Source organism: Scardinius erythrophthalmus (genome assembly GCF_964197995.2).
Source record: "Scardinius erythrophthalmus genome assembly, chromosome: 5".
Classification (NCBI taxonomy): domain Eukaryota; kingdom Metazoa; phylum Chordata; class Actinopteri; order Cypriniformes; family Leuciscidae; genus Scardinius; species Scardinius erythrophthalmus.
This window is the reverse complement of record NC_138225.1, coordinates 26,023,704-26,050,591: the sequence shown is the minus strand read 5'-3', so window position 1 is coordinate 26,050,591 and position 26,888 is coordinate 26,023,704. Positions and strand designations below refer to the sequence as shown.

At 38.9% G+C, this 26,888-nt stretch overlaps 1 protein-coding gene across 6 annotated transcripts in view; it reads right to left on the bottom strand.

Moving 5' to 3' along the window:
* Nucleotides 1-2,725: 2,725 nt before the first annotated feature.
* klhl13 (kelch-like family member 13) overlaps nucleotides 2,726-26,888 on the bottom strand; it is a gene marked incomplete at its 5' end in the record, with an annotated part of 59,482 nt that continues 35,319 nt past the window's right edge. For 3 of the 6 annotated variants that reach the window (XM_081365232.1, XM_081365231.1, XM_081365236.1), the window contains 7 exons: nucleotides 2,726-3,400; nucleotides 9,722-9,835; nucleotides 13,838-14,633; nucleotides 14,712-14,908; nucleotides 17,114-17,246; nucleotides 20,093-20,237; nucleotides 25,444-25,515. In XM_081365232.1, the coding sequence (XP_081221358.1) occupies nucleotides 2,907-3,400; nucleotides 9,722-9,835; nucleotides 13,838-14,633; nucleotides 14,712-14,908; nucleotides 17,114-17,246; nucleotides 20,093-20,237; nucleotides 25,444-25,515 (1,951 nt within the window). In that variant the 3' untranslated portion in view covers nucleotides 2,726-2,906. The remainder of the gene's footprint in view (nucleotides 3,401-9,721; nucleotides 9,836-13,837; nucleotides 14,634-14,711; nucleotides 14,909-17,113; nucleotides 17,247-20,092; nucleotides 20,238-25,443; nucleotides 25,516-26,888) is intronic. The other 3 variants (XM_081365235.1, XM_081365234.1, XM_081365233.1) reach the window with 1 other exon arrangement.

Genomic DNA, 26,888 nt, shown 5'->3' with positions numbered 1-26,888 from the left:
GAAATTTGTCACAAAGTGGTGAGCCATAACCCATCTTTGCTTGCAAAGACAGAATCTTTGGTGGATGCTCCTTTTATACCCAAACACAAAACACAATTTTATAGTCTTTTCACTTTCATTTTGACACGGTCCCAACTTTTGGCGTGTGTTGCAGCCATCAAAATGTGTTTATATTTACAAAATACAACTCATTTTGTCAGTGAATGATTTTTTTTTTATTACTTTTGTCAGTCAAATAAAGGTTAAAGAGAATTACATTTTACATATTTTATTACATTTTACAAAATGTCCCAAATTTTCTGGAATTGGGGTTGTAAAATACAAACCATTATTTCATTATACTTCAGCATAAACACATCTCTTTAATCAGGTAATGAACATAATCCAGCAAACATTTATCATTATTTAATGCTGAAATGTTGCATATATATGTAACAAGCAAAATATTTATCCTAAAAAATAATGTCAGATTTCAGCTCAGCTGTTGTTCATAAATACCACTAATGATGTTGTACAAGGAGGACGTGGCCATGTCGTCGGAAATAGAGTCATCAGTGTCCCAATGTATTGTGAGTCAGGGTCCTTACCAGTGCCTGAATTCATGTACACAATATACTGATTCACGACCTTTGAAGCTAGGGAGCTGAATGAGACTTTGACTTTGGGATGATGGAATCTGAAGTGCGAAAACGCAAACTCATTTCTTGGTTTTAGGACTCATTCCTGCAGCACTCTGTAGCCTTTTAGCAGCAAGATCTGAATATGGCCTGGCTCAAAATTTGGAGGAAATCTGTAGGAGTTCATAAAAGTATGTTTTGACAAATTTTAAAATAGAAACACTTTAGTTTAAGGCTACACATTAACTTGTCTTGGTGACATAGGCTGTGTCACAATTCAAAGGCAACATCCTTCGAAGGTCGGACTGAGCGTTATTAAATGGGACGGTCTAGTCTACGGAGGACTGTTCTTGTCGCCTAGCAACTGCCATAGCTGCTGTTGATGAGTGGCAGTAATGTTTGTACTGGACTTTTTGAAAGTTATATTAAATTGTCTGAAAAAAACAAACAAACAAACAAACAAACAGGGTTCAAAAACTGTCTAAATATGTTTACCATGGTCCATTTCTGTATATATTAAAGAGAATAAACTATATATAATCGCATCTTAGTAAGATATATCAACATTTTAACCGCTTTAAAGTTTATTTTTACATTTGTATCATTAGATATTTGAGCAAGTTGAAACAACACTTGCCACTGTTGCCTTTGGCTTGCTCAGTTGGAGATATTTGGGGATATTTAATTTAATTAATCAATCAACAATACTATTGATCAGCATTACCAAACGTGGACGTTTTCCACTAGAAACAAACATTGATGTATTATTTTAATTTCATACTGTGAAGCTGCTTTGATACAATCTGTATTGTGAAAAGCGCTATATAAATAAACGACTTTAATTCGGCAATTTCTCTCAAAACAACCTGTCGTCACTGGCGCACAATGAATTCTGGGGTAGGCAAGGCGGTGAATGATCCATCTGTTGTCTCCTTCATTCCACTGGAAACTAAGGACGCATTTGGTGGCCGCATTTGAAGGAGCCTTTCGAATTGGGACAGCCTTCATCGCGCTGCGGTGATGCAATCGGCCTTCGAATGCAGCCTCTGAATTTGGATGCAGAAATAATATCTTGGCGTACACATAAATATATGTCCACACACCACACTTGCTTCTGTTGATATAGGTGCTGTGGACTGAATCTAATGCTTCAAAAGTCTTGGTAACTCTGTCCATGATGGTCAAGTCCATATATAAGCTCTTATAATAACTGCTGTTTGGTCAAGTTGGCTGTGATCAAATACACAATTGTGTAGTAATCTTGGAATAAAAGCAACATGAGGCCACTCAAGGCCATTCTGTAGCTAAAGGGACTGCAGGCACTTCACTGCACATTATGCTTAACAGCAGCTTTTAGCCATGATAATAGCATTCACAAAATATGATGTTGACAGCCAGGGTAGAGCTGAAGCTTTTAAGAAAACCTTAACATAATGAATATCAAACCAACACAATTCTTTTTTTCCTCAAAATCTTGTTTATTAAATTTAGAAAACACAATTCTGTTAATGGTTCATAACAACAGCAGGAGTAGAGAAATGAAATATCTGTTAGGCAGGGAGGGATGGGGGCAGGCCAACCCCTGAGTTTAAAACAGTTTCCTTATCCTGTGGTCGAAGGTCAACTAACCCCCTGAGTGAGGACAAGAGAATGAGGGTAAAAAACTGGGCAAAGGCTGAGAGTGGACAGAGATGGGAAAAATGAGCAGGCATAAAGGGAAGAAGGAGAACAGTTAGGGGGTAGGTGACCTCAGAATAGGAGGGATCAGGGAAACGTAGTCTTCATAGCAAAACTCTGGAGACTCAGGTAGAAAAGTTGAATTGCAAAGTCATTTGTTGTTCAAGTCAAGGTTATTCCTGCCAAAAGAGACGAAACAAACCCCCTAATGCGATGTTAACATGTAGTTACGCCCAACCCTGGGAGTGCTTCCATTTTTCTTTCTCATCGAGGGGGGATGGAAGGACTTTTCAGTATTCACTCTCAGGAGGAGAGGAGCAGAGTGATGAGTAAGAGAAGTGGAATCGTTTGAGGGAAGGGACGGGGTTTCACCACAGACACCATTGAAACGTTTATCAGTGGGGAGTGCAAACATTGTCTTTTTCCTGTGGGGAGAGAGAGAGAGAGAGAGAGAGAGAGAGAGAGAGAGAGAGAGAGAGAGAACAAGAGAGACAGGGGTGCATGTATATACAGTGATGGAGTTGCTTCTACTCATCCATCTGTATATGTCTGTCAATCAATCAGCCAGTCCGTTTTATTCCTCTGTCTCTCTCACTCTCCCTCCATCCATTCTCAAGGAGCCGAGAGAGGAGACTCGCGGTTAGGCGAGCCGGTGAGCGAGAGGTCCTCAGGTGGAAACACTGTCAGTGTGCAGGCCCTGATGCCGCCCAGGGACTCGGGTAGGTCGAACACTTTGTGCCATTCGTCCTTCTCGGGGTCGTACTTCTGGACGATCTCCACCATGCAGCGGTTGTTCCACGAGTAGCCGCCCACAACGTAGATCTTGTTCTCGAACACGGCCACACCCACGTCACTCTGCCCGCGGAGCATGGCCGCGATCGGTGTCCACAGGTCCAGGGCGGGACTGTAGTACTCGCAGCTTAGCACGTCGTCGTAGTCGCTGGTCCCCCGGAAGTGGTTTCCGCCGATGACATAGAGACGATCGCCCACTGTGCACATGCAGTGAAGGCCGCGGACCGTCGTCATGGGAGCCTTCTGAGTCCACTTATCAGCATCCGGGTCAAAGCACATGAGCTCCTTCTGGAAAGTGTCGTGGGTTATTCCACCTGCACAACAAACCACAAGGAGAGTTCACATCACTTTGGCTGCTGAAACGGACATCGTGTGTATGCACGTTTCTGAAAGCATTAGATATACACAACAAGAAATGAATAATGCATAATGTGTGCACAGAAACTCTCTCAAGGTCTGCTGAGGAAAGAGTTAAGATTGAATAATGCATCTCCGAAAACACAAACACACACAACCAGGTCTGCATGCTCAATGAAAGGAACTAGAGAGGGAAGCAGAGGAAAAAGAAACAGGACATGTCTACAGGGAGGGCTGAAAATAAAGAGAACCATCCCATCAGGCACCTGGGCATCAGCCAACCAGACCCTCCCTCTTCTTCCTCTCTACATACCTCTTGTTTTTGCCCTCTAACTCTATCCATCCATCCATCTATGCCATCCATCCATCTTTTCCTTTACTAAGAGAAGAGAATGATTCACTGACAAACACACACAGGCTTTCTGACTGTAATTCTTCTCTTTCAGTGCATTTGTGTGAATCAAGTGAAATGGTGAGGAAATAGGCAAAGGAGACAAGAAGAGGAGATATTAGTGTATGGAAAAGGAGATAATGACAGAGAACATAGCATGAGGCCGCACATAACAAGACTGTTTCATGCATGCACACTAGCACTCATGTGAGTGCAGAGCTTAATACTCCCAATACTTCATGACCTATATAACAGAGAGAGAGCGAGAGAGAGAGAGAGAAAGAGAGAGAGAGAGATATGCAGGCATGCAGGAGTAAGAACACAGACACCAGAGTAAAAACAAAAGGATCAGCAGTTCCAAAAATACTCCAGAGAAAGAGGATGGGTGGAGGAGAGAAGTGTGAGAATCAATGTTAATGTGTGTACATATATCAGTGATTCCCAACCTTTTTTCATTCAAGGCACCCTTTGAAAATGTTAAAAAAATGTGTGGCACCCTACACTAGTGTTGTCACGATACTACTTTGATACTATACCTTGAAATGTATCAATTTTCAATACCACAGGGAAGAACTGCCGTATAGGCCTACTGTCATATAGATATTTTTAATATTATCAAAATTTTTTGTCCATCCATTTAAAGTCTAGGAAATCATTAATTTCTTCTGAAGAGATCACTTTACATGATGACATATTTAATTAAGGCTTTTATTCATATATAAACATTGCTCAATTACCAGTGCAAATCTCACCTAAATGTTTGCTCACTCAGTGTATTTGTGTTTTTATATTGGGATAATTTTGTTATAATTGCACAAGATAGCTTGTTTTTAATATATTTTATGTAATAATTTCACAGTTAATCTCCAAATTAATGTAGAAACAACATAAAGACAGTATATTTCAAATAACTGTTTAATGGCATATTTTTATGAATGAAGTATTATTTGATTCTGATGTCACTGTTGCACACGTGGATCCCACACGCGTCCCATTTTCTCACAACTCTTAACGTTCATTTAAGACTTTATTTAACTAATTTAAGACCGCTCTCATGAGGATACTCAAAGCGAAAGCACGAAAGAGAAGTCGATTCTAGCGCGCATCGTTCTGTGCGTCGTGTGTGTCAGCACCATAGACTGTGGTCAGCACGCGGCACAGGCGGAATAGGCAAATGCTAGGGGCGACCATAGACTGTAAAAAATAGGGGGCGACACTCATCCATAGCGCCGCCAAAATGAGAGAACGAGTGATTTTAATTTATTTATTTTTTACTAATACTATTTTAAAACCATTAATTCAAAATACTACAAAATAAAGCCAAAAAAAAAAAAAAAAAAAAAAAAACAACTAACAAACACAAAAACTTAACTAAGTCCCCCGACTCGGTCCGGCGCATCAATCCGGCGAGTGCTTGAAGTGCGTCAGAAACAGATCGCGCGCGATCAGTTGTTGGTAATTTGTTGTGTAGCGTCGCCTCTCGCCGCATCCAATGTAGTCAGCACTGCTTTTGTTTGAGGGCGATTTACACAAGCACCCCTGTAGAAACGGCCCTGGCAGCCCGCGCCGCGTCTAGACACGGTGAAGGTTCCTGATTGTGACGGATGGCCGAATTTACATGACACATTATAAATTAGCATTATAGTCTGCAGACCCCTTTTGCGCCGACGTCACAGTTACGTCACGGCGCTAGCTGGAGGCAAAACAAACTGAAAACTGGAGGCGGCCAATAGAGTTCGGGATCGTTACGTCACGTCGCAATGCATTGTGGGAATCACGGTACGGAAGTAGATTTGAGTGTGTACAGTCATCTGGTTCCGTCCGTTAAAATTAACTTTTGCAAATAACAATCGCGGTCCTGGACAGTGAGTGACCTTGCACATTAAGACAAAATCGGATTTTCTCCAGTCATTGTTAAAAAAACAAGCTAACAAAACTTGCAAACTAGCGTTAGTGAAAAGCGGCCAGAGGTATTTTTATGTCTCCAGCTAAGCCCCGCCCACACAAATACGTCACCATGTTTACCAACTGTAAAAGGGTCTATAGATACAGTGTCAAAAAGAAGAGAATAGGATAAAAGGGGATAAAGACAGAGGTAAAGTGATGGAATAAATGAACAGTTTATCTAATTGCATAGTAGTAAGATACTATAATTTAATGGCAATTATTTTACCTTAAACTTTATGCTAGCAGTTGTTCTGAGTTCTCCAGAGGCCGCAGACTGTGATTTTGTAACAATCATGTCAGTTTTTTAGACGCATTTAGGCCTACTATCACTTTTTTAATTAATGTTTTACTCTTTGTGCAGTTTTGGGGGGATATATGGCTTTTTTTTTTTTTTTTGCCAAAATTAGTAATGATATTTACATACAGATTTATTAAAATAGCAATGTTTTATGTAGAATTTACATTTAAGAAGACATTTCTCAGTTTCATTCATGGTGAAAACATAAAACGTGCCATAGTTTTGGGTCACTTTTAGGTCATAATTCCACTAAACGTGTTTGGAGGAAGAAGAATGATATGTACCATTCCAAGAACACCATCCCTACTGTGAAGCTTGGGGGTGGTAGCATCATGCTTTGGGGGTGTTTTTCTGCACATGGGACAGGGCGACTGCACTGTATTAAGGAGAGGATGACCGGGGCCATGTATTGCGAGATTTTGGGGAACAACCTCCTTCTACAGTTAGAGCATTGAAGATGGGTCGAGGCTGGGTCTTCCAACATGACAATGACCCGAAGCACACAGCCAGGATAACCAAGGAGTGGCTCTGTAAGAAGCATATCAAGGTTCTGGCGTGGCCTAGCCAGTCTCCAGACCTAAACCCAATAGAGAATCTTTGGAGGGAGCTCAAACTCCATGTTTCTCAGCGACAGCCCAGAAACCTGACTGATCTAGAGAAGATCTGTGTGGAGGAGTGGGCCAAAATCCCTCCTGCAGTGTGTGCAAACCTGGTGAAAAACTACAGGAAACGTTTGACCTCTGTAATTGCAAATAAAGGCTACTGTACCAAATATTAACATTGATTTTCTCAGGTGTTCAAATACTTATTTGCAGCTGTATCATACAAATAAATAGTTAAAAAATCATACATTGTGATTTCTGGATTTTTTTTTTTAGATTATGTCTCTCACAGTGGACATGCACCTACGATGACAATTTCAGACCCCTTCATGATTTCTAAGTGGGAGAACTTGCAAAATAGCAGGGTGTTCAAATACTTATTTTCCTCACTATATATATATATATATATATATATATATATATATATATATATATATATATATATATATAGGCTAAATAATCATGAACACAATGACGGGGTGAAATGGGCTGTGATGCATGGGGCACCAGGTAAAATCTTGCATAGGGCAGCAAATTGGTCAGGGCCGGCCCTGTGTGTCAGCATCACAGACAGCGCATTCTCTTTTGTATTTTCTTGCTTGCATTTGCTTGAAGACGAATGTGATTATATAATGTAACGCTAGCCAAAGGATGACAGAAAAAAAACGGATGCTGCTTTAATTGCGTTAAATATTTTTAACGCGTTAAACTGAAAAACATTAATCGCACGCGTTACCGTTGACAGCAGCACGGACATAACCGATGTGTTTATGTGAATACGCGGCAAGACGGACGTTGTGACAGTGTTTTCGTGTGTATTTGACCGTAAGCGCAACAATGACAAATAGGCCGCTTTAAGTGGACGCACTGGGAATGAGGCACGGGAATAAAATCATGCGCAAGCACAACCTCCGCAATTCAACGCCGAAAACGTATGATTTGCATTTTTATTATAAATTTGTGCGTATTATTTGTTGTTATTAGAGACTTCCGACGATCCGAGATTGATGGTAAAAAAAATAAAAAATAAAAATGTTTAACACATTTTAGCATTTTTTAAATGTTTGATGGAGATGGAGACCCCAGGGTGCCGCGAACCCCGGTTGGGAAACGCTGACATATATCACCAGCAAAAGACTCTCATACATGAATAAATTTGCTCCAGGCAGAACAAATTAAGACAGCGACACAGAGGAGGGGTTTTATATTTTCTGTAATTACAAGTGCTGTTTTAAACAGCAATTAAAAAACTCCAGAAATGTCATATTGACCAAAATTAATATAATAATTCAGTCAACCATTCAGAAAGCATTTAACCTGTATAATGTAACATTTCTGAGAGAAAGAATATTTAGCGTGGAGAATAAGATTGTGATTAAGAGTCTAGATTATGATTAAGATAATCTTAGATCGATAAGATCTAAGATCGTGATTAAGATTATTATCAGTTAATATTTATTTTCCCTATCTCCACGGCCTTGGGTTCATTTTTCTCTGCTTCTCAGAAAACTGTTTTAGAAGCAGAGAAATAAATTATATATATTATAAAAAAAATAAAACTATAGGCTATAAATTATATAACACACACAAAATGTATTAACCTTTAAAATAATAAATATTGTGCAATGATACAATCACACATTTGCGAATATTGCGAGGAAAAAAAAATGTAGATGGAGGCAAATCTGAATGTTGATTGTAAGAAAGGGACGGGGTTTAAGTGGACAAAATGATTGGAGAAATCCAACATAAATCACCAGATAGAAGTCTGATGTTGTTTCACCAGAAGATCAAGATATGACATGTTGATAATTATTTCTTTTTTTATTAAACATGCATATGCATGAATAGTTCAGAAGCTCAAAAACATGCATTTAGAATAAAAAGAGTTGGCTTTGCTGCCGGCTTTGGTACAGGAGTATAAATATCAATCAAAATATCAAATATAAATACCGATGGTTTATACACCATTTTTCGGTTACACTGATGGCTAATGGTGCCTGCGTGTGTTCGGAGACATGCACAGAATATTCCTGCCTAGTGCCTACAAGTCACACCAATTCATATACGGCGCTCGCACACCACATTGAGGAGTTCGGAATGTTATTTAGAGGTTGCTGGAGGGTTGAATGAGAGTCATTAGGCTCATGCTTGTGTAAGGGTGAATGCTAATGTATGGAGAGGTAAATGTGTGTGTGGGAGCAGAAGACAAAGCCTTGAGCAGAATTATCACAGCTCTGTGTGTGTGTGTGAGATCACACTCCTACATACCTCAATGTTCATTATCACACAGAAACACACTCTGATTCATGTCATCACTACATCTCCTCCTCTCACCACCCTATCTAACCAACCATCTGTCTCTCTCTCTCCCCGTTTATCATTCTCAGTGAAAGTAGGACTCATCTCCATAAAGCAGGATTTGAGCTGCAATCCTGTAAAGTGAGCATGTGATGGAACAGTACTGCACAAGGCAGGTTAACACCCTGTGAGAGTGTCTGTGTGTTCCTCTTTTTAGAGAAGTTAATTTCTTGCCATCTGAAAATGTTTTTGTGTGATAGAGGGAACATGTGCTGATCTATGGAGGTTCAGTTTGTGTGTGTGGTGAGAACATCTCATTCTCACCCTCTAGATATTCCTCTTCCTGTCAGTGACACCTTACCAACTACGTGATCTGTGAAAATGTGTTTGAGAATGAGGACGAGAATGTGTTTGACAATGAGTACATTTTACTTCTTCTCGAACTTGTGCACGTATAACAGTTGAAGTGTGTGATTTTGTGCTTTTCTTTTTTTTATATTGTAACTAAAATACTACAACGGATCTGATTCAAATCAAGATCTGGGGTCCGTTTCCCAAAGCCAACTATGGTCGCAAATTCCGTCGCTACCAATAGAGTTCAAATGGAAATTGCGATCATAGTTGGCCAACGATGCTTTTGGGAAACGCGACAAATCATTTAAAAAGTCTTACTGACCCCAAACTTTTGAACAGTTGTGTACACAAATAAATAACAAACATAAAGATGTGTGACAGGTACCTGAAATATACATGTATCCTCCGTAAACAGTGCCTGCGTGTCCATAATGGGGCTCGTTCATTTTGGCCACATACGACCATTCGTTTGTCCTAGGGTTATAACACTCCACAGTTGCTGGAGAAAGACAAGAGAGAGTGAGAATTAGAGATGGAAACAAGGTCTTGAATGCTAAGAAAAATTACTAGACTAACAGCTGAGTTAATAATGTGGATCCAGGAAAAGGTCTAAAGGGGACAGAAAAAGAGTTCTTCTACATTAGTCATGCTCTCACAAACAGAGAATAGGGAAGCTTTAGTGATCTATTATACACAACCAAACTAATGTTCTTCCATTAGAACAGATGTACGTTTAGACACTGATGCCCATTAAAACTGCGGTCCATTGGCACTCTGCCACAGAGATGATGAAATATTAACCATTATTTATACAACATGAACCAAAAAATGATAAAATGACCACCGACTTCTGTTCACAGAAACCTCTACTTCACCTTGTTAAATATTCACAGAAGACTGCTGGCTGCTCTTCTCTAATCTCTCTAAATCAAAAGCAATGTTTTCTTAAGTTTTATAAAAGCATTTGTCAACACAAATACATCTGATACAGCCAGCCAGATACATTATTAATATCTGGTGCTCTTTATCTCATGTAAACTAGAGATATATAAAACCAATCACAAGATACAAGGGCAAAAAAACTTTGACAACATGAAATAAGTACTTATTAGATTAGTACTAAATTAGACTTATAAGACGGGAGACTTCATTGTACTTGACATAATTTCACTGTGTCTTCACAGTGACTTGTTCACTAACTTTTTAAGTAAGTTAATACTTAAAAAAAAAAAAGTTTTCTGAAACTGATCTGTCCATGGTGTGGTTGACTTTTCCATGGAATTGCCCAAAAGCAGCCAGCGAGGTCTAGATTAATGTTCATTACAGTAAACACATTACAGAGCTTCCAGTGAATCAGTAAATTAATGAGACAGACACTGAGAAGTCTGCCCTCAATCTATGATCATAAATATCATCTTCATGACCTCACACAGACACATTCAAAAGGCAGGCCAAAATTTCTAAAACAAGTTAAATAGGAAATGAATCATTGCATTACTGATCATTTTGCATCTATGTAACAATTCCTAATAATCAGATGTTGAATGTAACCATTTTTTCCCATTGAGAGCCTGTGCCCAGTTGTCTGGGTACTGTAGCTTTTAAAACCAATCACTTGTAATTTGTATCTAACTGTATACTACAGTAATGGCGAGTTCCAGCACACTGGGACAGTAATATTAGACAGTAGTCAGAGTCCTCAAACAGTACGGGGTTAAAAAAAAAGATTAAACTCAAATCAAAGCAATAAATTCCACTTGACCGCCATGACGGTGGTCACTATAGAAAACACATTTGTGCTTTTTCTCACTCTCGCTGTGGAAGTGAGCATGTCAGAGTTCATTATCAAACCTCTGTAGTGTGACACCTGGATCTGTGCGTGTTTGTCTCTTTCCTGTCAGTTGTGGGCTGCTTTACATGTCTGATCATGGACCTGTGTACAAGAGACAGGTTGTGTGTTTGTGTGTATTGTGTATAGTTATGAGGAGCATTGCTGAGGATGATGGGAAGGTTATTTTGGTTTATGTGGACACATGCATCTCTATGTCCTGCCCTTCTGTTTTGCTATGTGGATTTGCCCCTGCATTTTAATTACCTACATTTCATTGGGGCATTTTTGCTGTGAGAACCTTCACCTCTGGTTAAGCTCCATCTCTGCCTGATGCGGTTATACAACCGTAGCCACTGGAATAATGACTACAAAGCAAATTGTGCCAAAGGCCTTTTCAAAACCACAGAGGGCTGCATAAACGTGTTTCCACAAAATGTACATAAATCCTGTATACTACTACCATTTTCTGTTGTAAGCTCTTTTTGCTTTATATATGTGCCCAAACAATCTGATGAACTCAAAACCATAGGTAAAGATCGTTGCTATCTGTCTTGAACACATATTGAAATCACATGTGATTATTATATGGAAGTGTAAACATATACACCAAGTATAATTAACAAATAAAGGTAAAATGACAAGACAAGGGACGCACAGTTACTTCACTAAATAAGTTTGTTTTATGTTTTTCTCCACCACAATTAGAGTCCTGTGAAATCATCTTTCATTTTAAGATTGAGAGTCTTCTCAAAACCCTACAAAACTGCACTCTGAAATAAAAGTATTTATTTGACCACGCTAGAAATGAACAAGATAAAAATGTGTGGGTGGAACCATCACATATCATATAGTGCAGAGTTTCTCACCTGGTTTTGCTTTAGGATTTTACATCAGACAAGAGTAGTGACCCAAAATGTACCAAAATTGCTTTTAGTACAAAAGCACAACAATATGCAGTAGCGGGCTCAACATGAAAAAATGTATTAGTAAAAGTCCTTGAAAGTTGGCATGATATGGAAATAAATTCAACCGGTTTTCTTTTTTTTTTTTTTTAAATCTTATTCTGAACAAATCGTCCATGCTTGCATATGTTTAATTTTTTTTTTTAAATTCAACTCATAATTTTCATCCAAATGTCAAGGATCTCTCTGCTGATGTATGCCAGACTTCTCCAATACTTTAGTCTGTTTTAACCCTGCCCCTTTCTTATAATTGACAGCAAACTCGTATTTACCCCTTTTCCACCAGAATGGTTTGCTTTCTGGAGACAGAGCCTGTTCTCGGCCAGGCAAACTGGAGCCTGTTGCGAACCGGCCGAATGTTTTCACAGACTTGAGGAACGTAAGGGGCTTGAGTGACATAATGCTGTTGTGTGTTGTCTAAAATCAAACGGAGCACGTCCCGGTGTTTGTGCAGTGCACAAGCACTTCTGTTTTGCTGTTCACAGTACAGAGAGTGATTCTAGCGTACTGGCAGTTCGCAAAAACTTCTGGTACTCTCATCTGTCCTTTTTGGAGATACATTGAAACTGAAACCGTTGATTCACTCTCTCGCATGCTGGGTCTCTCTCGTGCACATAGTTTTATATATTTAGATATAAAGAGCAATGTAGTGCAGCGTTATCACATTGCTCAAGGAGACCACCACAGAGTCAACTTTCTGACCTGGAACCACCTTTTCTGCAGTGGAAATGTGCAGAACGGTTCGAGACTGGACACAGGCCGAGAACCCGCACCAGAACCGTGCCGGTAGAAAAGGGGTAATTCAGATCTGCCATCCTCTAATCAACATCTTAGGAAACAAGTTGCCGCCCTACATTTTTGTTTCTTGTTTTACTTAGATGTATGTCACAAAACTTAAAAATGAGCTTCCACTACTTCCATAATTGCAACTTTATAATAAATGTTGATGGTGTCATGCTCTTAGCACTCAATAATTCACAGCTCAGAACACATCGGGGTCAGCACAAACCATGGTTACCCGTCTGCATGTTAGGGGTGTAATGGTTCAAATGACTCACGGTTCGGTTTGTATCACGGTTTTGGTATGTGAAAGAATGTATGTGAAGAAAAAGGATTACTGTCAAATAAAATTAAAGAAAATTAGAACAAATAATCAAACTACAAGGAATAGCACAAATAAATATAATAGAGCAAAAATAACAATAAAATTAACAGTGCTTTTCAGCTTTTTCAGGTAGGTGTAAGTAGTTTTCAGGTACAGAAATTGAATAAAATAATCAAATGTAAAATAACACTGCATATAATCTTCACTGTATAAATTAAATAAAGATTATTCCTTATTTAAAGTTACAAAAGTTATTCAGTCAAGAGCAGTGAGTGATTTCCTTGCCTTTTGTTGTTTGATTGACATTAAAGACAGTAGGAATATTAGGCCGTTGTTACTTTAAAACAATACACGGATCCAGTATACTGGCACAATTGCACATGCGTTGTCTTTCTCGACTGTTTACGTTCACTTAAGACATAACCTACTATGTTTGCTAGGATACTCGCCAAGACGAGCATGTTTTTTGTGTCCACACCTAATTAGTACCGCACAGACACTCATCTTAATGTTATATTTACAAAACATGTCAACATCTGAAGCACAGTGTCCCTCTTGGAAATCTGTCCCCTGCTGTGACACTAAAATCCCTTCCTGACTCACCCAGCTCTCCCGCGGCGTTTCTCCCGCCCACAGCATATAGATGTCCTTTGAGAGCGCTCAGATGAAAGAAGGTCCTCTTCTCATTCAGACACGCCACCTGAATCCACTTGTTATACCTCGGGTCGTATCGAAACACAGTATCCACAGCTGTTTTACCTTTCGTGTCATAGTTACTTTGTCCCCCGACCACATACAAAAAGTTCCCGATTACCGCGATACCGTGTTGGTAGCGCGGGGCGTCCATGGGTGCCAGTGCTTTCCATTCGTGTGCTTTTTCGTCAAAAAGTCGCAACTCTTTACTTACAACCAGTTGTTGCCGTAGCACACCCCCTAGCGTCACTAAATGGGTATTGTCTGAACGGATCGCAGTTCTTTCCGACTGCATCACCGGCTGCATGTATGGCATCATCTGGTAGTTGCTGGCTTCTAATAAAAGATTAACACAGGTATTGTCCGTACGCATGAAGTCGACAGTTTGTACGTGGTTTATGAGTTCTGTTGGGCTCATGAGGGGGAATCTGATATTGCGCATTAGTTTGGCAGCATATTCCATGCGGCTTTCTTCATAGCGTAACCAGCGGCACGCAGCTTTGAACAGGTCCAGTTCGCTGCAGTGTTTTAGACTGTTGGAGGAGAGCACAAACGCTAGACGTTCGAAAGGAAGTTTGACAAACTCGCCAGTGCCGAGCAGCGAGGGAAAATTCTTTAGGATGAAGTTGTTGACGTATTTGTCTACCTCCGTGAGGTTGTAGGTGTTGGCGATGCGCCCCACTTCTACACAGTTGTCCAACGATACCTAAGAGGAAGGATGAACTGCATGTTAGTACAAAAAAAAATACACCGCAGAATAAAAGTGCTCTCATTTGTGTCCTACCCCAGAAATGAGAAAGACTTTGCAGAAGTCAAGGACAGGCAGGATCTGGAGAAAGCTAGCAGCCTCTAGGGTGTCCTGTAGATTCTCCATGTTGAGAGAGAGTTTGGCGGTGTAAATGAAGTCTATAATCTTCTTTAGCCCTATTCGATTCACACCATGCAGCTTTATACACATCAAATCCTGCTCTTTCATTCCACCTGAGGAAAAATAGAAAGAGAAATAGGGGAAGAGATGACAGAGGGAGGAGATGAAAGCGAGAGAATAATCAGTGCAAAGAAATATTCAAGCAAAACGGATATAAAATAGGGGAAAACGCAGATGAAGAGAACAAGGAAGAAAAGAATGGAGGAGAGATCAGCAAAAAATCGTTGCAAACGAGCAGATCAAAGGCAGAGAGGGGAGAGTGACAGAAACATTAAGGAGAATGAGAGAAAAGGAAAAAAAAAGAGAGAGAAGTAAAGTGAGTCTTACTGCAAGCTGTCACCAATTCTCTTTACCATGATAATGAGCCACTTATTCAAGAGCCACGTTTGAAATAAATCAAACCCCTTTCATTAATTCAGATATGATTTCTCAACTATGTGGAGATGGAGATGGGGGGGGGGAGAGAGAGAGAGAGAGAGAGAGAGAGAGAGAGAGAGAGAGAGAGAGAGAGAGAGATAAGTAGAACACAAGAGGAGAATGAAAGAAAGTATAATAGACAGCAATTATGGGAGTCTTGAAGTGCTGAAACGCTCATGGCACACGTGGTAGCAGGACTTTAATGGGTTTTCAGAATACTACGAACCTATTAAACAGCCAAAATGTAACGCTGTGTCGTAACCTGACGGTACTTTTGTCTGTTCTCTTAGAATGCTGAACACATGACCTGACACAATCTATAAACAGCCAAAATGTAACGCTGTGTCGTAACCTGACGGTACTTTTGTCTGTTCTCTTAGAATGCTGAACACATGACCTGACACAATCACAACCAATCAGAAGATTTGTTAATATTTATTGTAACATCTTAAGAAGCTGGCTTTTGGGTCAATTAGATTTAATCAATTTAATCAATCGCAATGTAGCAGAAATAGAAATTACGCGATCAACAAAATGTCCTGACGCCTGTCACGACTGGTTTGGACAAAAATTCTGATTTACATGGAAGAGGAAGAGAAGTTATTAATTGTACAATACAAGGGCTAAACTGTTTATTTGATCAGAATAGAGTTAGGAACACATTAAGGTATCTCAGGTTATTATATGTACAGTTACACACAAAATTGGTGCATTTACTGGACCTATGTAGGGCAGTAGTCATCATGAATGACTGATTTACTGCTCAAGAAATACTTCTTATCATTTAATAGAAATATATTTAACATTTTTGTAACATTATAACGGCCTTTATCTTCTTTTTTATTCAGCATCCTTACTGACCCAATCACCGGCAATCTTTCTGACCCCAAACTTTTTAACGGTAACATACTGAATGGCTAAGCGACCTACTTAGTGTTCATATCACCGTAGTTTAAAAACTGAACTCTTGATTCAGAGTCTTGCATCAATGAATCAATTTTCCCCCAGCTCTAGTTAGGAAATGAGAGTATTCCCTTGACACACTGCTCCTTCATAATTGTTTTAGTGCTCTCTCATAATAGTTTTGTGTTAAAAACTCATTCAGGGTTTGGTAGTATGCAGTATTAAATGGCATAATTATTTAGGGAATAGCTGAACTCAATTCAAATACTGAAATGAAGTTCTTTCCATTGAACACATTATCTCTGTACAAGCTTTCCCAAATAACCCCGAGCGAATCTCTTGCTTTCTTATCTTTTTTACCTCTCTTGCTTTGTTCTTTCTTCCCAAGATACAGAGTGTACTTCTGAGAGAGAGAGAGAGAGAGAGAGAGAGAGAGAGAGAGAGAGAGAGAGAGAGAGAGAGAGAGAGAGAGAGAGAGAGAGAGAGAGAGAGAGAGAGAGAGAGAGAGAGAGAGAGAGAGAGAGAGAGAGAGAGAGAGAGAGAGAGAGAGAGAGAGAGAGAGAGAGAGAGAGAGAGGGGGTGGGGGGGTGAATGGAGGGAGAATCAAGAACATTCTGAGCTCTGAAGGAAAGTTGCTGGTGTGACTAAACGAGACTGGCATGCTACTGATATTTATGATATCAGACTAAAATTTAAAAGAAAATTACAAGAGACAATACAAAGAACAAACAAAAACAATCCAGAGCTGGTAGTACAGTATAGTACATAACATTGAGGAAACATTTTTCTATTTTTCATATTAGCTTTCTCTTCTGTCACACTTTGACCTCTGTCCAAAAAAAACCCTTCTTGTTCCTCCCTTTATCCCTTCCTCACCTGGAAACGTGGCTTCACCTCACCTAATCCTTTGTTATCCTATGTCTGGTTCTCTCGCTCACCTGTAAACATGGCTTTAAAGTAGTCGCTGGAAGAGGCCATCATGGCTCGGTGAACAGGAAACGCTTCATCCCCGTCTCCCGCCACCAATGTGACATCACACAGCAGGCCCTCTATCCTCAACTGGTCAAAACCCTGAGAGATGGAGAGAATAAAACAAAACACAGAGGAAGTGAGAGAACTGACAAGCTTTTCTGTAATGCACTTAATGAATTCACTGAGGAGCAAAGAGAATGAACAAAAAGGTCTTGAGGAAAAAACAAAAAACAACAAACACACTAAAGCATCTGTTATCACCCATGAAAACAGTGAATGTTAAGGAGTTGTATCATTACTATGCGTCCCATGAGCGTCATTTCTGAATAAAAGATTGTGGGGTTAATTAATGAACAGGAGGTCAGATGCATGAGGGGACTGCAGCAGAGATGGACTCCCACGGCGGAGACAAGCCATAATTAACAGGACCGAGCAATCGTCCACTCACATACACACACACTCAGAGTGCCGTGTCAGGCTCAATCCACCAGCATGTGCAAAAGCACATGTCAAGCATGTGCTAGGACATGAAATAAGACACAATCCAATCAGTGATACACTTACTGAAATTACACATAAGCTTTTTAAGCACCAAACTCTTTACTACACCCTCTGGACTGGAGGTTTACAAACATGCCACAAATCATGATAAACTGGCTGTCTTTACTGGCCTCATAACATCAGCGTCTGACGCAAAATCTAAAACTAAAAGCTCTGCTTGTAATGTGCCTCATTCGTAAGTCACTTTGCATAAAAGCACCTGCTATGACCAAATATACAAAAAGCTTTTGCTGCATCTAATGTGACAGTAAAAGCATTTTGTGTTGAGGCATCTACAAATACAAACACTGTGTATGCTAGCTATATGTTATTACTAAAAAATAATAATAATAATAACAATAATAGCAACTATTATTAGTAGTAAATTAAACTAAAAAGAAAAAACAAACAAAGAATTAAGACAAATAATAAGCATTATTATTATTGCAATTTTAAACAAAAAATAAATAGAATAAAAATATATAAAAGAAACTCCAACCTAAAATATTAATTGTGCTAGTTTTGCAGCACATTTACATAGATTCTTTATTAGGATATGGAAGTACAAAAAAAAAACACTAAACACTAAACCTGCATCCTCAGCTAAAACTCATTCTGTGTGCGTTCAGAATGAGGACACACAGCGCCTGCGGATAAACATCGAATCAAATTAACTGAGTGCTGTTTCCCAACAAATCACTAGAATCAAATTTTTCAATTGATTAATTCATTTGATCATTTTTCCAGGGGTTAGTGATATTGTAGGGGGGTGAAGGCTGCTGTGCTTTAGGACACGTGTCGTGACTCGTGACAGATTTAAACTGAAAAAAAGTCATCATCCCAGACATGATAAGCGGCTGTCATAGTAATAGTTTTCCTTTCATCCCCAACACCAGGGCAAGTGTGCTCATGACTACGCTATATTTTACACCCACTGAGAGTGTGTAATGTTTGGGTGTCCTTAACCATGTGTGATATGAAATAAAAAAGTTGTGAATGAATAACACTATGAATCTCCAGCATGTGTCAAGACTGATAAGTTAAAATATTGTTTATCCATACTATCTTGATTTGACATACTGATTCAAATCTTAATAAACTGCCATTTTAAGTTCACATACACACAATCTACTTCCTCTCACAGCAGTAGCTGGTTGGTGATCGATGACAGCTGGCAATGACATAGAGTGACCCCATCACATTAATGTCAGAGCTGATGCAATCAAGAGATCACACAACGCATGAATATGTCTGTGTGTGCGTGTATATACTCTTATCCCATGTAAACATAGTGAACCTACACTACCATTTGAAAGTTTGGGGTTAAGATTTTTTGATAACACTTTACAATAAGGTTCATTAGATAACATTAGTTAATGTATTACCTAACATGAACTAACAATGATCAATACATTTGTTACACTGTGTATTATTCTTTGTTAATGTTAATTAATACAAATAGTCGTTTTTTTAGTCATTGTTTGTTCATGTTAGTTCACAGTGCATTAACTAATGTTAACAAAATTTAATGACGTATTAGTAAATGTTGAAATGAATATTAACTAAGATTATTAAATGCTGAAGTATTGTTTATTCTTAGTTCATGTTAACTAAGGTAGTTAACTTATGTTAACCAATGAACCTTATTGTAAAGAGTTACTGATTTTTTAATGTTTTTGAAAGAAGTCTCTTATGATCACCAAGGCTGCACTGATTAGATCAAAAAGACTGTAAAAACAGTAATACTGTGAAATATTATTACAATTTAAAATAATCGTTTTAAATTTGAATATATTTTAAAATGCAATTTATTTTTATTTTCAAACATCAATGTTTTGATAGTGCCATTATGCCATAGAGCCATAGTTTTTACACTAGTAATCATTTTTACAGAATTATAATAAATATTGGAAATAAGGCTATTACTACAATGACTCACTTCTAAACTTACATATTGTTACATGAAAGCAGGCCACTAATGAGAACACCATGCATCAGAGGGTTAAATAAATATGAACATATGCACACAAACCGAGGCAATCAGTGTCCTTCACTTATTGATCTGTCTGCAATGACTAACTGGCAAATTCAAATTAAATTCTCACCTTGGTTCCCACACAAGCACGCGCAGAATGTTCTCATGGACCTCAGGCAGGCCTCTGCCCACCACTGATGATGACATCATTGATGATGATGATAATAATAATAATAATAATAATGATGATATCATCATCTTTATGTGCGATATAAAGCTAGACTGCCAATAACAGCAGAGATGACCTTCACAGACTCTGGCAAACACACAAAACTGTCATGTGTGACATGATGCCAGAGTGGCAGATGGTGACGCCCCACATACCCACCCCGACGTTTAGTAAGAGACATATGTAATCACACACACTCACCTGTAAAACCACAGAGCTGTGTGTGTTGCTGGTAAAGAAGCGTGTGTTTCCTGTTTTCGAGGCCTGCAAGTGGGAGGACAGCCCCATTTCACTGCATCCCAGCGACACCTTCATCATCTGAGCATCATCATCCTCCACCAGTGATCTGCCCATCAGAGAGAGAAGTGTGGGAAGGGGGAGGTTAATATGAAGGAATAACCCGTTAAGTGTGAGAGTCGTACAGAGATAATGCTGTGTGAAAAAATCAAATATGTTTGACTGCAAATATGTTTGATTCGTTATATGTGAAACCGACGTGGTGCTTCCTGATTCTTCATTTAACACGAGAACAGCACAGAAACCCGCCTCAAATGACAAACATGTCGCACACATATACACAACATGTAGAATGTTATTTTCCCACCATTACACAGAGATTTAACACAATGTGACACACAACATGAGGTCAAAGATAGGCCTCTCAGAAATGAACTATAGTAATATTTATGAGAAATCTTGTTTTACCAGCAAAATGTTTAGTTTTTGTGGCCATGTTAAAGGTAGGGTAGGCAATTTTATTTATAAACACTTTTTTTTATACTGGCTGAAACTCTCTCACATCCTGATAGCAATTAATAATAGAAGTGGTCTAAATATTAAAACATGTACATATATCTTCTGTGGAAGTCTCAGGACCAAAAACTTTTTCAGTCTGAATGATAAAATGACCTACCTGCCTGTCAACATATGTATATCATACCTCCGACATCACACGTCATCAACGCGTTTCATGAGGCTTTGCAGAGTTCACGTGTTTTGAAGGAGGTGTGGCTTTGGAAAGAGCGCTCTGAAGGGAGGGTGGGATCTAATGCTTTAAAAGCTAGCTTGCTATGCTATTTTCCAAAATTGTCTACCCTACCTTTAACATTACTTTTTAGAGTACATGTAGTGCTGGGCGGTATACCGGTTCATACCAAATACCGGTGTTTATTTTTATGATATACATTTTTGATATACTGCAATACCTGTATTAATACTACTATACTACGGTGGAATTTCTCAACAATATTCACTCATGACAGTACAATATGGTATGAAGCACATGTAAAAAAAAAAATAAAAATAAAAAAAATAAAAAAAAATCAAAGTTATTTCAGATGTTGCAGTCAGGCAACTAGTTTGACCTTTTCCAAGTCTAATGGTAAAAGAGCAAATGGTCAGAACATTTTAAGATCAACCACTGGTAACAGAAGAACAGGCAGACATTCATGTCCAGTGTTGGGGGTAACGCGTTATAAATAACGTGCGTTACGTTTTATTACTTCTCTGGAGTAATGAGTAAAGTAACACATTACTTTTTAAATTTGCACATTAATATTTGAGTTACTTTTTTAAAAAAGTAATGCGAGTTACTTTTCAGTTTAATTAATGTGCATTCAAATTAAAGTTCTGAATTAAAATGAACGTAGTCACGTAGAATCGCGCTAGTCAGAAACAGAGATGGCAGGCCAGAGCATTACATTACTGCGATGGAAGTATTCTCATTATTTTGAAATTGTCGAAGAAAAGGAGAAGGGAATAGTCGTTAAGTGTAGATTATGTGCAGGTGAAAAGCTTGTCAACTGCAAAAAACACCACTTCAAATTTAAAAATACATCTGCATGCAAAGCACAGCACTACAGAGTTGGAAGAGAGAGAGAGAGACGAATGATACCTGCTAAACGACAAAAGCTTGATTTCAGTTCACATTCACCAACAGGTAAAACAATTAGCTGCTGCCCGATCACAAAACTCTTAGTATTAAGATAATACTCTAACATTACATTAAGATAATACTTCCCCCCCCCCATTGCATTGCAGAAGTGACCTTTTTTTCTTTCTTTTTATTGCATAAAATGTATTTTGTTTTGAGGACACTTAATAGAAAACTCAAGAGTTTTGATCTATTGGAATGTGGGAAAGGAGAAAAAAAAACAAAGTGCGTTCAACAGATATGTTTGTGATTGGCTACACTGCTCAGTGCTGTAAAAACACGTTGTAAATAGAATCCTTTGACACTCTCCAGAGCGCAAACACTGATATGCACAGGATAGTTTAACAAATTGCCAATATGCTATTATTACGGAGAAAACTGAGCCTAGACAAGCAGTTATGGGTAGATTTTCCCTCTAAAAGCAATCAGAAGTGTGATTGCAATCAGAAGTGAGAATTCCACGCTAGTCTCAAGTCCCAGGACAGGGGAAGGCTAAACCTTGCCCATCTGTACGTATGCCCAGTCTATGATTATTTATCTTTGTCTATTGTTCTTATTCTCCTCATTGGATATTTTATTTATTAATGTTTTTTTTTTATGATTGATGTAACCACGGTCTGCTCACTAGAAAATATCTGGCCTTGCCACTGCACTGAAGACAACTGGAAGAAGGTTCTGTGGTCTGATGTGACTAATGGCGCTTTTCCACTGCATGGTACGGCACGGCTCACTTTTGGTGCTTTTCCACTGCATGGTAGGGCACGGCTCACTTTTGGTGCTTTTCCACTGCATGGTACGGTACGGCTCACTTTTGGTGCTTTTCCACTGCATGGTACGGTACGGCTCACTTTTGGTGCTTTTCCACTGCATGGTACGGTACGGCTCACTTTTGGTGCTTTTCCACTGCATGGTATGGTTCGCTACGGCTCGCTTGGCATACGCCACGTTTGGCATACGCCATAAAACTGACTCAGAAACACATCGGCTCCACTGCGATGGCAGCATCATGCCTGGGAAATGCTTCTCTGCACTCCTAGAAGGCTTGCACGGGTAAATTGAATACAGCAAAATGCATAGTAAAAAAAAAAGTCTGCAAGATGCCTGTAATGGAGGATTTATTCTCCAGCAAAAAAAAGACCTGAAACTAAAGCCAAAGCTAATCAGGAACAGTCTAAATACACCAACGTCAATGTCCTGGAGTGGCGAGAAAAAAAGAGAGAAAAAAGACAACGACAATATGTGAATTGCTCACTTTAATCAGTGATCAGTCAGACTATCAATCTTACGATTTGATTTAAACCTTTTAGTGCTGCAGTTCCTAATAAAGTTGCCGGCCAACTGGCTATGTTTTATTTACTTACTAAAGCCAATTTGTTTTCACAATTGGCACTTGGCAAATACTAATTTTGGACCTTGTGAGCATATAAAATGATGAATAATTAAAAAGGCCTCATAATAAGCAGTTATGGCTACTCTGGGACTAAGCCATGATGGCTCTTAAAGCGTGTGTATTTTCAGACAGCTAAAGAATTGTGTGCAGGACAATGGCACATGTACTATGAACGGTTTTATTAATTTTGTCTATGTACTTGAGCCTTTATCATGGAAACTATTAAAATTTGTATGAATGAGGCCTCAAGCTACAACACAATAGCATCTAGCCTATTTCATAGACATTCTGCTCACAGCTTCAAGCTTCATGTTTTTAACAAAGACATCCAACCAGGACCAAATAAAGAACTGTCTTGGATGAAGGTCAGGGGTTTTGGGAGCAATCATTCAGTTCTGGAGCACAAACGCCGGTGATATGGGTGAACAAAACAACAAAAACAAAAAAAACAACAGTACATTATTGTGATACTCTTGTCACGATACAGAATCAATACACTGGTAGCACTTATTTTCTATTTTCCATTATATATATATATATATTTATTTATTTATTTAGCTGCCCCTTAATAGTCGACTAACTATTAGTCAGTTCTCAGAGAATCGGTCCACCAAAATTGTATTAGTCTGTATTGTATTAGTCTTTTGCAAAAAAAAGGAAGTGGCGAAATCACACAGGCTGCGAGGGACAGATCGTTAACGGCAGGAAATCCAAACATTCCTTCATCATTCATCAACCTCAAACATGGCTTATCACTTGAAACATGTAAGTAGTAGCAACTTTACAAGTCCGCTCGCTCTAATGGTAACTTAGATAAATAAGCGCTATAATACGCATACCATGTTTGTGTGGAGAGCGCACTTACTGCATGACATAAAGGCGCCATCACTTGCATTTAACTTAAAATACTTTTTGGTCAAACTGATAAGAGTAATGCAAACTGTGAAGGGTAGATTTTTATTTGTGTAAACTTTTCTGTTGTAATAACTACAAAACGTTTCCCAATCTGGATGTGCTTTATGTCATCTCGGTCCTAGTGAACTTGAGCATGTCACAAAAATGAACCAAAACTCAGCGTCCTCACAGACATGAGAAATATATCTATATTCTATAATGTCTACTTTTAAATATACCAATTCAAATGGAAAATAAATATTATCAGATTATGTAGGCTATTCTGTATGAAATGTGCATATAGGCACAGCCACTACTGTGATGAGGACGAGTCAGCATCGCTGACTTAATCTCTGCAGCCGAAATAAATGATTCAAATGTCTATTCTAGACAGTCTCCTTCTGGTTTTTCACAACACACTCATAATCATTACGTTTGCCAGTGCGCTGTGGCAAGCTTGACGTGTGCGTTTGGGCACTGATTAGGTTATGTATATGATATATAGGCAATTAAAGGCTCATTATTGTGATTTATGGTTTATAAATATAAACGCACGATCAGTCGACTAATCGCTTAAATGAACGACTACTAGTTGACTAAAATCTTTAGTCGAGGGCAGCCCTAATAATTTTAAAATCATGTTTATAGTGGAATTCCTGGTGAAAAACTACATTAACCATGATTCTGGAAAAAAAACTTCACAAGAGAATTGCGGAAAAATAATAATATATGCATAATATACATATAACAATATATACGCATATTTTGCAATAAATATAACATATATTGTTCCAATGTATACACAGTCAACATCTTTAAAGCAATTGGTTTTCCATTGTTTTTAATTTGGCGCATTTGCAGTGCTTCTTGGGATTGTAGTTCTTTCCCCAATTAAAGCCAATATACACAGTCTTGTCTAATTTGTTTAATTTTCTAACAGTCTAATTTTCTAATATTTTTAGCTTCAAATCAAAGTTTATAACCTTGTAGCTGGTTGGCTTGGTTCATGGTTTAGAATTCATTAACAAAGACTTTTTGGAAAAAACTAATAGTGAAAATTTGTCCAGAACCAAGGACGCTGAAAATGTGGGTGGGCACTAATGCACTCTACTGTAACAAAAAAGGATAATATGTTCTGTATCGTGACTCAAGTTTCAACACAAAGGAAAATGGATGATTTCCAGTGCAACTGAGCTCCGGAGGAAGGGTCAGGCAGGCCAGGGAGTAACTACCAGACAATGAGAAGATTCTATGGTTAAAAAAAAATAAAAATTAACGAAAATCGCAGGCACAGTCACATGACACAAAAGCACAGGCAGCTGATTGGTGCATTACCCTGTCAGGTGATAGGTTGGAGATGCAGCAAGCAGAGAGTGGGTGGTCCACACCACAAACGAGTGCTGGTGGCTGCCAAAAACAACGAGAGATATAACATCACTAAACACACGCACATTCCCAAAAAACATGCAAACACTCGCGACAAAGTGTACGCACAGACACAAAATCACAAGCGTCAATCTGACAGAGAGCGAGAAATCACGGGGGGGGGGTATTCATTCAATTATGCAGTTTAGATTGATCTGAGCCTCTAAATTACTGATAAATTAGATGATGATGATGATGATGATGATGATTGTAGTGGCACAACTCGGTTTGATGAAGACAATTTGACATGAAATGGCAATGCATAACACGCACACAACAGACTGTGCTGATAGGATCAAGATGAGACATGACAAAGCACGTACAAACCTTTATCCACCAAATGAAGACAGGATAACAGAAGATCGGTAAAAACTCACACTATGCACTAACCATCCACAAAATATGATGCAGAAGGACAATGAGAGATATTTAGTGATGAGGGGAGAGATTTAGATGAAAAATGGTGCAGAATGAAAGAGATACAGATGGATGGAGTGAGAGAAAGAGAGAGAGAGAGAGAGAGAACAAGGGTAAGCAAAAGAGCATTAGCTTAACAGCATTCTTTAATAATTCTGCATTATGGAGAACAGGAAGAACAGAGCTGAACAGGACAGGAGAACAGCTGGTCATCACCACCACCACCACCCCCTCCCCCTCCCCCTCACAACACACACACACACACACACACACACACACACACACACACACACACACACACACACACACACACACACACACACACACACACACACACACACACACACACACACACACACACACACACACACACACACACACACACACACACACACACACACACACACACACACACACACACACACCAACATATTCTGCTTTGATTAACCAACATCCTTTTCAACTCTCCTGGACCAGATCCCTGCTTGTTAATTAGGATTTGAGAAAAGAGAGGTGACTGGTTTGATATTATAAAATGTGTTGCTACTAAATATAACTGGCATTCTGTTGTGCCCTCTCTAGGCTGTTCTTCCTAAAAAGACATAATAGTGAAGGACGACTTTAAATCTAGGACAAAAGGCTTGAGGGAGGCAACATATACCTGCTGTTAGAGGAACTGCAGACTCAAGACATTGAGTTTTGATGTTCAAACTAGTGCAATGTGAGATCAAGGTGTCGATTTATCGATTAAACGAAAGGGTTACGGGGATTTTTAAGGAATAGCTTAAGCTCTTTCGACTGTATCCATGTCATGTTGTCAATTACCTCAGGAAATCATGTCAACTCTCTTCTCAGGTTATAAGAACAGGAAATGCAGTAATGCACTTACAATGGAGGCCTAGCAGGCAAATGCCTCAGAGGGTTTCAAGGCCAAAATG